Source organism: Sinohyriopsis cumingii, chromosome 3 (assembly GCF_028554795.1).
Source record: "Sinohyriopsis cumingii isolate HCF-2022 chromosome 3, ASM2855479v2, whole genome shotgun sequence".
Classification (NCBI taxonomy): Eukaryota; Metazoa; Mollusca; class Bivalvia; order Unionida; family Unionidae; genus Sinohyriopsis; species Sinohyriopsis cumingii.
Window position 1 is genome coordinate 52,408,357 of NC_142963.1, and position 12,312 is coordinate 52,420,668.

The window sequence follows — 12,312 nt, forward strand, 5'->3', positions numbered from 1 at the left end:
TTTCAACTGAAGCCTGTGCGAAATGATGTGTACCATGATAGAGGAGAACTCATTATCAGTTATGAGAAGATTCACAGCCTAATTCCACATCATTATGTTCTGTCACAAGTACACAGACAAACAGAAGGTAATTTAAACATTATATTTTAATAACAACAGACCTGATGTGAAAACAGACGAAAAGATAAAACAAAAAAATCTTCCTTCTCTTTGAAAATCTTTTATTTCTGTTCTTTCTATTATTTTCACCAATATTTGGATGTATATGTGTGAAAACGTCAACACACACACACACACATATATATATAGAGAGAGAGAGAGAGAGAAAGAGAGAGAGACAGACTGACAGAGACAGAGAGAGGAGCTACCTAAACATACTAAGTTCTCAGACAATACATGTAGTCCTGAAATCCCTAAATTTGTAACATTTTGCATCATGTTGGGCAGTCAATGAATAGTCATGATCACTCAGTTTTTCTTTAAGATACCATCCATAGGAATGATATTATCAGTTTATCACCAGTGACAATACCATTTTTCTTTGAACACATTTTTAACAATAAACTATAAAAAAAAATTATATGCACACTCCTGTTTAAAGATACTTGGAATAGACAACACATGTTTCAATCAGTAATTTCGTTTTCATTTCATACCATACTTTTACTTTCTCTGATTTTCACACCAGAAATTCAGTGTCTTACACCAAGTTATCCACAACAACTCAGACACAATTCAGAAGAGAACTTATACATGTGTGTGAGTGTGAGAGAGACAGAGAGAGGGGATGGATGCAAATTAATATATATGCATAAACATTCACACATATTATGATTTATGTAGTTGGTTACAGATATGATCAAAATGGATTAGTACAGATTTGCATAAGAAGTGTCATATATAATGCTTATTATACAAACCTCATCATGACAATGAAATCCCCATCATATAACCATATATAGAGTTTATGGCCATTTAGAGACAAATAAAAACATGCAGATGACTTGTATGAATAGGTCAGTGTATGTACCCAAGGATCATATCCCTTATGTCAGAACTTATAAACTATTGAGATTCAGACTATGTTACTATATATAAAATGACTGATCATTGAGAAAAAATGTATGCATGCAAATGAAATTGACCAAGGGGGTACATTCTTATTCTACCCCCCCATAATATCTTAATAACTGTTAAGATCATACACACACACACACACACACACACACACACACATATATATGGGCATGCAAAAATGAAGTCACACATCCAGCTCTTTATCCTTTAAGGACCTGCTCAAGAGGCAATAGGCTCAAACTTGGGACTTTGGGATGAAGGTCAGAGCAGGTAAGCATGGGAACACATGCATATGTACACAGCCTTTTCTAAATACATTTGCAGCAAAATTTTCATATTGCTATTTTTACACAGGTGACATGTTTAAATTTGCCTGTGAAATAAATAAACAAAATATTTGTGAAATAAATAAACAAACAAAATACAGAGTTCACACATACTTGTTTTCTAAACACCTTACAGGAGACTTAATCAAAGCTGTACATGAAGTATGTGAGGGTGTACCGTTATCTAAAGACACAGAAAGTCTGCTGCAAAGATTGGAACATCCACTACCATCTGGTGATCGGCCCATCAAATTGTTTGCCCTAAATTATGATGTTGAAAAGTGCAACTCGGACAGTTTACTGGACATGGAAGGTAAATGCAGATCCCTTATTAACTTTCAATGTCAGTTGCTTGCAGTAGCATTTTATCGTCCCCGTCATAAATTTCAACTTTTTGGAAAGACTGCTGCCATACAGGGACTGTTCCATAAATATGCTTTTCTCTTTATCTATTTATGGACTCCAACTTTCCATATGCCACTGAAATCAGGTATGAGTCACATTAAATTCTTCGTTAAGTTCTCAATTAAAGTCAGACCACTGCTGTTATACTATCGCTGTAGCATCAAGAATAATTGCTTGAAAATGTTTTCTACATCAGTCCTGACTGCTCCAGTGGCCTAGTGGTTAGAGCATCTGCCTCAGATGTGGTAGGTTGCTGGTTCGAACCCTGACTGAGTCATACCAAAGACTTATAAAAATGGTACTTACATCTTTCTCACTCAGCACTCTGCATTAAGAGATCAGTGTTAGGACTAGTCAACCTGGTGTCAGGATAATGTGACTGGGTGAGACCTAATACTACATGTCTGCGGTGTGATGCCCCAGTGCTAGATATCACTATAAACTGACACACTTCAGACATCATGGTGATGTGACTGAATTTTTTTTTAAGTTACGTTAAAAATCCAAATCACACAGACATACATGACACACACTATAGCAGCCCTGCTTAAACCTATTTTCTTTTCACAAACAAGGTTACATTTAACAGCATACATAAATATTCTTCTAAGGTGCATACTGTATGAAAGCAGCAAACTTAAACTCTTAGATACTCCTGCTTTTTTCTCCTCTTTGTTAAAGGTTCATTCACATAAAAAGTAAATGGTTTAGCTGCAGCAATACAACTATTTGATTTTCTGCCTCTAGATTTCAGTGACTGTCCCAGTATGACAGAATTGACCGTTGAACAATACGTTGAGTAAGAAGGATGTGTAGCATTCCCATTGTGAAGGCCACGTTCTTGACAGAAGTGATTTTCCAATATGTCAGTATTAAACCTTGATGGCACTACCCCACCATGAGGGAAGTCCTCAAGATGTCTCTTGCATATCTCAGGAAATGTTACTAACAGAGATTCCACATCACAGCATTGAATCGATAATAAACCTTTTGATCTTTCACCCTTGGCTATGCTTTCATCATTCTTAGCTGAAATACGCCAATTTGTAAACCATTGCAAAATATGGTACAAATACTGCAGACGCTGATCATCAACAATCTTGACAGGCCTATGATCTCTGAAAATAGATATCATTTTACTGGTATTTTCTAGCAGTTCTATTGTACTGTTAAGGTGTGATCCATCTAGTAAGCTTGCCTGATAACTCTTCATCAGGAACAGAGCATTAGAATCCAACATTTCTTCTGCCAGATGATTTCGCATCTTCTCTGCTGAATTTGGGTACAAGTGAGCATCTGAAACTTTGTGATGTATTGGTCGGCTGTGCACCTCCCGATCCCAGTGAACTGCACTGATCCAGTGTTTCCACAAAATGTACTTTCCATTCAGTTTCAGCTTCCTTGTATGAAGACCCTTTAAGTCACCACTTTTCATTACACCATTTCTGATTTTTTTCATATTATGCGAAAAGTCCTGGGACATTGCAACTGATTTAGTTGGATTCACTAAGTTTACAGCCATGTATTTACTATCTAATGGATTCCCATTGAAATGAGATTTTATAAATCGCCTGTTTTCTTCACCACCATCCTGTAAGATGTAATCTACAGAAAATCCCCAATCCTGCAACCTAGCAATGACATTCCATATCATGATGTACAGTTCAGAAGCTTTTACCCTACCTGTTGGATAATGACAAATTGGGAATCTGAAACCAGTGTATCCCAAGAAATATATCTGTATTACTTCTTTTGCTAGCTTTTATTCAACTTTTCCCTGTTCTACAGTTCTCAGATCATTGCCTTCATCCCCAATGTCAACCCATCCAACTAAATGAGGCTTGCCACCTCTCATATCCAGTACAAGATCCTGTTGAATTTTTGTTTCATCATGAATCAAACCACCAGCCCATCCCTTCTCAGGAACATTTGCATCTTTTGCAGCCTGGTACATCCACAGAAAAACTTCATCCTGTGGTCCTGCTTCTTGTGGAACTCTGTTTTTGTACCTTCTTAAATGCCGACCTGTTGGAAGGATCATCATGGTACTGTCTACTATATCCTGGTATGTTTGTGGGCTCCTTACCCATAGTGCCAGGCAAATGCTAATCACTCTCTTATTCCATCATCTTCCATTTGGACTATTTGCCTTTAGAGCAGCAGATTGAGACTTAAGTAAAAGTTTCATATCCTCAGTTGCATTGGGAAAGCACTGTTCTAAACGTTTCTCAAGGTCTTTGCTATCTTCATCACTTAGTTCAACTGTCTCCCCTTTGTCATTATCATGTGTGCTTGGCTCTTTCAATGTGCTGTGACTCTGACAGCATCGACAATATTTGGTTAATCCCCACGGAACAATCTGATGACAAAATTTGGAACGCAGCACCCATATATAATTATCTGAATTGTGCTGTTTCACCTTTTCAGTTACTATCAGTGAAGTTTCCAGTATAGAGGAGTCCAGTTTTGACACACCACTGCATACAGACATCTTCTTGACAATGTCTATGATCCTCTGCAGACATCTTTGTGTACATGAAAATTCATTGCTAATACCTAATTTACTCAGGTCAACAGTTTTGTTTCTTACAGTAAGTGTCCACCTTGTTTCTGATATATTGATTGTTTTCATGATAATACTGGCATTGACATTAACTGAAGATACGACATCAATTATCAAATCTTTCAATGAGGGTAGAATTGTCACATCTCTAGGAATACAAGTTCTTAGTTCATCAAAAGTTATCTTTACATCATTCGGATAATTCTCTTTTGAGATGTAAGAAAGTCCCTCATAAAATACTTCCTTCTTGCCTGAATTGCATCGTCTGACCTTCTTTATATGAGGGAAAAGTTTTAATAAAAGTGTTGAAAGTGCCTTTGATGTTACACCTTTACAGTCTTTCATTAGGTCACTAAATATTATAGTCCCCTCTTGATCTTCTTGGAGTCTTTCTTTCAACCTACAGTAAGAAGAATGTCCTGACATATATGAGTGATACAAACCAGAATATCTTTTAAATAAGTGGACATACATCCAAAAATTGTGAATTACCCAAAAAAATAATGGAACACTTGAATAATTCCAATGAATATTTCTGATAAATAATTCCTCTCTGATTATATTATTTGATTAGAACAACACAACTGTAAAATCGGATTATTAAAATAAATTCCTTTATATACTGATTGTTAGAAAAGAATGAGTTGGTGTTTACCATTTAACGAACTACCTATATATAAACACAATCACCTGATAATATTCTAAAAAGAAAATGCATACTTGACACGTAATTCTAATGGAAAAACCAATCTAATTGTAAATAACAGCAACCCTGGCAACCCTGACATCCAATTGTATGTAAACTACTTGTATACAGTTACAAATTATAGTTATGGATAAAAGTTAGGCACGTTTTCCAAACAATTTTTAAGCACGACTTGTACATAACACTGTTATTAAATATATATTTATATACATTTCAGTCTTCATATAGTGTAAGTGGAAAATGGCTTTTCAGATACAGTAAAACATTCTTTAAAGTATGCACATAAAATCAAAGTGTGTGTATGTCAAAACTTTTCTTCTTTTATCCAGGCGAAGTCAAGGTATATCACAGCACAGATGAAGGTGATATAGCAGCATTATTGTCTTGTCTAGCTGTGAAGCATTTGGACCTTAAAGTAGGAGCTCCTATAATTCTGAATGTGAATTTGTCCGATGAACTTGTAAGTGGACTCACAGGGATTGTTGTTGAGATGCATAAGGACAGTGCTACAGTGAAGTTTCATAGAATTGATAAGACAGCTGAAATACAAAGATACATTTTTACAGTCTGTACACCCGAGGAAGGAAAAACTATTGCCTGTAGGAAACAGTTACCTCTTCAGCTTGCATTTGCATTAACAGTGCATAAAGCACAAGGAATGACAATAGACTTGAAATTGATTGCAGAAACATGACAATGCCTGGACAAATTGGGGTGGCTGTTGGCAGGGCAAAATCAACGAAGGGACTAAGAGTGAAGAACCTCAGATTCTGTCTAGTCAGAAGTCAACCTCAGTTTATCAAGAAATTTTATGAGTCTCGATTTTGTCCAGTTGATGAAACATGCTGTAGGAAGCTTATTTCTGTAGACCATTCAAACTGTCCTGAGAATAAACAGGAGTGTACCAGAGATGCTGACAACAGTGATGATCCAGATGATGTGGAAGAGAAAGATATTGAAAATAACAGTGATGAAGAGGTGAAAAAAACAATGGATATACTTGAAAGTACTTTCAAACAAACTTCTGATAGTCCAATGCCTGCAGCAATAAATATAGATGAACTGCTAGATATGATTATTTATAAGATCCCACGTACTCAGGAACAGAATGACTTGAATACAGAAATACATGGTATTAAAGCCAACAAGCATGTCTCTGAGTCTTTTGCCAGAAATATTTACTTCAAGCTTAAATGCTTATTTCAAGACACTGTGTCAGAAGGAAACATCAGGAACCAAACACAGACTTCATTTTATGCTGCAGTCACAAAGTTTATCAGTACAGAAGAGTACAGAAGTTATGTAAGGCAGCTTTTTTTGTGCACAGATCTCAGATGTATCCATTATAGAGTTGCTTTTAAGATATTAATGAAGCTGAGAGCAAAACTTGTGGCTGATATCTCTGATCCATTAAAAGCAAAAGTAATAGAACAGTCACAGAAAGAAGGAAACGTCTTTGAAGATACAAGCAGTGGAAGAGTAAAATTGAGATATATAACAGGTTGGTGTGTTGCATCACTCAGACTTAGAAAAAGAAGTGCTGTGAGAAAAAACTTGTACAGCAATAATTCCAGAGATTATGTGAACCAGTTGTACTACCAAGCAACAATGTTAGATACACTCATCCAATATGAAAGTGACCTAATGGAAACATCAGAAGATAAGGTTTCCATGATTGAGATACAGAGAAAGCAAAATGTAAGGAGTGGTCTGTGCTGTGTAAGTGATAAAACTTTTCATTTCTTCCAAGAGTTAGACAAAGTCATCAGAAAACTTGCAACAGTAGAAAATGTAAATTTGTATGGCAAAAGCTTTTATGACTTTGTAACATCAAGGGTTCTGCTAAATGAGACACTGAACCAACAGTGGTCACAGATCTTTAACATTGAAGATGATGAATATTTCTCTGTACAAGTTTAGAAGTTAAAAGAGGAGGTAGTGAGTAAGTATTTGTTAATGTCATCTGCATAGTTTAGACAAGAATTCAAGAGAAAAGTTAAGGCTAGGAAGGAAGAAGCACACAGGAAGCAAATTCAGATGAGAAGTGAAGTAAAAGCTTCTTCTTCAGAAGCACAAGTAAGCTCTAAGCAAAGTCAGTTGAGGAAAGACAGAGCCGATGATTCTTCCACCTCAGAACCGCAAAGAAGCCTGAATAAACTAGTAAAAAGGAAAGCAGTAAAGAAAAAGACGGGAAAGGGAAAAGGGAAACGATCAAAGACAGCTAAGTGGCCATGTGGTAGATGTCAGGAGGACTGTATAGTTGATAGTGTTTGTTGTGACATGTGTGATACATTGCATCATTATGAGTGCATTGGTTTGCTCAGAGATGAACAGGAGCTTCAGGAGGAGAAATGGATATGTCCAGACTGTAGACTTATTTATTAGTTTGAGTACTACCAATAAGTGCACTAGAAGTTTCAATATATCTCACAATTGCAAATGCCTGTGCTTCCCAGCTATGTCAGTGGGAGTAACTTCATGCTATGGAAATATGTATATAGTGTTTGGATCAGTGTTATATTTATGACCTACATGCATTCAGTATGTTACAATATGGAGTTAATTAGAACTTGCAACATTATGAATGTAGGAGAAAAATGTATTTACACATTGTTCATGGTCCAATGGATTTGTCCTAAAATCCATTATATAGGTAATATAATGGCTCTCAATTATGATGCATACAAATTTGAAGATACTGAAAAACAGTGTCTTATCCACTTTTCTGCACATAAAAGATAATATCAAATTCTAAAACTTTTATGAACATTTCTGATGAACATCAGTCATATTCCATAGTGTCATGCCATTATATTCAGCAGTGTTAGAGGATATTCAGTACATTTATTAATAGAATGATGGATTGACAGAATGGTACATGGGCTGCGACAATATCTTCTCCCCCTGTGTAATCTTTAAAAAAAACTATAATAATATATTTTCTTGAAAACAGATTGAGTTGTGATCATGCACCCAAGACCCTCATGAAATGCCTCAGTTACAATTAAACTTTGGCAATCTATTGTACTAAGGGAATAATTTATAAACAATGAACAATGTAAAGATATTATGCTTAAAATCCTAACATTTTAGACATGCAGTTAGTAGGAAAGCACTTCTAACACTGCCCCAGTCAAGCTGGAATACCTATAGGAAATGCTAAATTTCTCAAACAGATTAACCACCCTACATTTGGTACCAAATAATTACAATCTTAGAAATATGTAAAATACATGTTGTAAATGTTCTCTTATAAATAGTTAATGATATATTGAAGCCCAACACTGCAGTATCTGTTTCAGAATGCTTGGATATTTTTGTTGCATTCTGCAGGCAAATGCTGAAAACATTCACATAATTTATAACAGAAATGATTAGGACTAAACTGATGCATGTCACTGTATTTAGAGGAAAGGAATGTATTCTCATGATGAATTTTCATATACAATGATACATGTGTCAATGCATGCTTTAAATCTGAAGTCTGAAAGGGTGCTTTAGGCAAGCTGCAGAGATTTTTCAGAAATGGAAAGGTTTTCTTTTATTTACATTTTCTATTATTGACAGATATTTATGACAACAATCATATACCACTTTCATGAGGATTATATATATATAATATGTTATGACTGGTCGGTCTGGTGTCAGGATAATGTGACTGAGTAGGACATCATGCTAGATGTCTGTGGCATCTCTTTTTAGCAATGTACAATCTGCATATCGCCCTTGCCACAGTACTGAAACTACTCTTCTAAAAGTAGTTAATGACATTCTCTCTGCGTTGGATAGCAGAAAGATTACAGTCCTCACCCTCCTTGATTTGTCTGCAGCATTTGACACAATAGACCAGGATATATTACTTCACTGTCTCCAGCATGTAGTTGGCATTCATGATACAGCCTTACTGTGGTTTAAGTCCTACTTGGTCAACAGGACACAAATTGTATCTGCAAATGAATACACTCCAGCCCAGTTGATCTATGTTGTGGTGTTCCACAGGGGTCTGTTCTTGGACCTGTTCTCTTCATTCTGTACACTCAGCCGCTCTCAAGTGTCATAGATCATCATCCAGTGTCTCACCAATTGTACGCTGATGACACCCAAATATACAAATCTAGCCACCCAACTAAAGTTGATGCTACCATCCAAGGTGTAGAGAGGTGCATTTCTGGTGTGAAATCATGGATGACATGTAACAAGCTGCAGATGAATGATGATAAAACTGAGGCCATTCTGATCACAACACAAAGACTTTCTCATTCACATCCTTTACCTCAAACATTAAATATCACCAATGCCAACGTTAAATTCACACAATCAGTACGAAACCTAGGTGTTACTCTGCACAGTACTCTCACACTGCACCAACATGTCATGAACATATGCAAGGCCGCATATCTTGAGCTGAGATGCATCAGCTCATTTCGCAGATATCTTTCAGTTGATGCACTAAAACACTTGTGTTCATTAGTACTTTCAAGACTGGACTATTGTAACTCAATTCTGTCTGGTTCATCTCAATATCTACTCCAGAAACTTATAGTGATGTCTAGCACTGGAGCATCATGCCGCAGACATGTAGCATGATGTCCCACCCAGTCACAATATCCTGACACTAGGCCGTCTAGTCCTAACACTAACACTAACCTCTTAATGCTGAGCACCAAGCGAGGCAGCTGTTAGTACCAGTTTTGTAAGTCTTAGGTATGACTCAGCCGGGGATCAAACCAACGACCTCTGCATCCGAGGCGGACACTGTAACCACTAGGCCACCGAACTGTTCTTGGCAGACATGAAATGGTTCAGAAACTAATTGTTCTGAACATAATTGCTGGTTTGCTTAGTAAACATACTCATAATACTTTCTGAGTACCAGACTTAATTTGACAAAATATTCTTCTTGATTTAAACATATTGTGAGATCTGAATGTTTTCAGGGTTCATGCATGTGAACTAGTTTGAAATGATGACAAATTGTCATGTGAGTACACTATAATTATAAGTTTCAGAATGTATGCAAACAATTAAACCTGAAATGATTATTATTTTAATGCATGTACATGTTCACCCAATATGCAGCAACTTATGAAAAAACTTGGGTATGGATATTTAGTTCAAAATATCACCAGGAATATCTTAGCATAGGATAAATGTAATATTCTGGGAGAATCTGAACTCAAGGAGTGAGAAAGGAGACTGCAAGATAGTCATAAATTCTTTAAGGTAGGTATCTGGAGAAAAAAAAGTGAAACTGAAATAAAGCCATATTTTGGTAAAATATTATCTAATCTTATAAAATCTTATAAACAAGCTTGTTTTATGAATCAACATTGGGAATTTCATGAAAAGGCTTTTATCATTAGCTGCTACTACAGAGGATTAGTTCTAAGCTAAACTATGTTAGCTACCTTAACTGGAACTAGTAATGCATAAATTAATAATAATTAGAACGCAATTCAGCCCCCAAAACTCATTTAAATTTGAAATATTATGATTGCTATCACATGTGTGGAGAACTATTACCCATAAGCCAGACAGAAATGTGCATATTTTGGTTGCACCTGATTTAAGTAACAACATGAACTGGTCCCTGTAAATGGCACACCACCACAAAAACACACACACACATGCACACACAGCAAACAGCACAGACCAAGACGATATGTTACAAAATGCACTGGCAGATCAGATCTTTGCTGTTCATTCAAATAATGATACATGTATAAAGTAAAGAAGTGTTGCATTGAGTGCATGATATTGTCTTTCCTGTAATTTTGTCCAAATGTCCCCCAAAATCTTTACCCCTGGTCAAAACTAAGTTTATGGTTTATACCCTAAACATATAAATGCTACTTTCAGTGTACCAGACTGAGATTGGACAAAACATTCTTTAAGGTTTAAATATATTCTGCTTTTTTTTGAGGTAATGCATGTATATTAATTTGAAATGCAATCAAACTGTCCTTTAAAAAGACTATTACCATATATTATTAAGTTAATCTGATCTACCAGCACATAATACAGCATAAAAGTATGATCGGGTCTATGTTATTAGGTGTATGTTTTCAGCCATTACTTTTAATACAAACATGTATTTGTCCCTTTGTGTCTTCCCACCGATGTGGGGAACATGAAATACTTTTACCCCATTTCTCTGGATCGTAGGTGCAACACTGAGGTAGACTGACAGACCGACATATTGTGTTAACAGCAAATACTGCAGCTTAAATAATTGTTCTTTTAAGGATGGTTGCTTGCATATTTAGCTGTTCAAAAATTGATGTTTTTACATAGGTATGGGTTCGATCGTGTGTTAATCTTGTTTGAATATCTTCCCCCTGCCCAACATGCATACACTCACCCACCCCATTAATTGTCCATAAAATTATAGCTGAATGAGGATTAAAAAAATTTATTAGATTTGTACCAGATGAAAAGCAGACTCCTTTTATCAAATACACAAAGCATAGGGTGGGGAAATTTTCAGTATGAATTAATTACTGGGATCACATGTTTTCTGCAAAAGAATTCTTAACATTGGGTAAAAGGTGACAACATATTCGTAATACCCCATTTGAAGCTGCAGAGTAAGCCTTGATTTGACAAACATTTACTGGAGCACTAAATCTGCATCATTAAAATTTGTTTAACAAACTGTGCAATAAGTGACAAAATCCCTGGTAAATGAATTTGTTAAAACCTCTGATAATGAGTATTCATTAAAAAATAATATTTTGTCCTTCCATCAGTCTGTTTTATACAGGTTGCGCACTATAAAGGCCCATTCATAAAACGGGCATAGTCAAAGAACCCTTTTTTAAAACAAGGTTTTGTTTCATCATTGCTACTAAACAAATTGGGGCCCAGAGTGGCCGAGAGTGCTCATCATTTCAGATCTCTGCCATCTCACCTATGTCTGCGTGGGTTCAAGTCTCAGGCTCAGCTAAAGTGGGTACGTGAGAAAGCTTGCCAGTAGCTTCTCATGGGTCGGTGGTTCATTCCAGGGTTTTCATGGGTTCTTCCTCCACCAGTTATACTAGCCACCATGATCCTATCTTGTGCTGAAAAATGGTGTTAAACCCTACAACAACAACAATTCATTTCACTGCCATTTAGTTTGTTTTTGATGAGTGTCAATTACAATGTGAATTCTCATATTTAAATACCATATTTCTGGGGTCCGTTCTTATATGACAGCTATGTTGGAAAATCTCTCTGCCTAAGGCTACCTCACT

At 36.1% G+C, this 12,312-nt stretch overlaps 1 protein-coding gene and 1 pseudogene across 2 annotated transcripts; one reads left to right on the forward strand and one right to left on the reverse strand.

Moving 5' to 3' along the window:
- Positions 1-266: 266 nt before the first annotated feature.
- Positions 267-10,368, forward strand: LOC149802862 (uncharacterized; annotated as a pseudogene). Its single transcript, XR_016420102.1, has 2 exons — positions 267-1,716; positions 5,407-10,368. The product of XR_016420102.1 is annotated as an uncharacterized LOC149802862 (transcript).
- Positions 3,533-4,758, reverse strand: LOC149802863 (uncharacterized). Its single transcript, XM_089952309.1, has one exon. It carries the CDS (start codon positions 3,850-3,852, stop codon positions 3,571-3,573), a length of 282 nt encoding a protein of 93 aa, XP_089808435.1. The 5' UTR covers positions 3,853-4,758; the 3' UTR covers positions 3,533-3,570.
- Positions 10,369-12,312: the final 1,944 nt, after the last annotated feature.

What these genes read in the sequence shown, in the direction of transcription:
- LOC149802863 (XM_089952309.1), bottom strand. Translation starts at nt 3,852, where the DNA reads ATGATGATCCTTCCAACAGGTCGGCATTTAAGAAGGTACAAAAACAGA.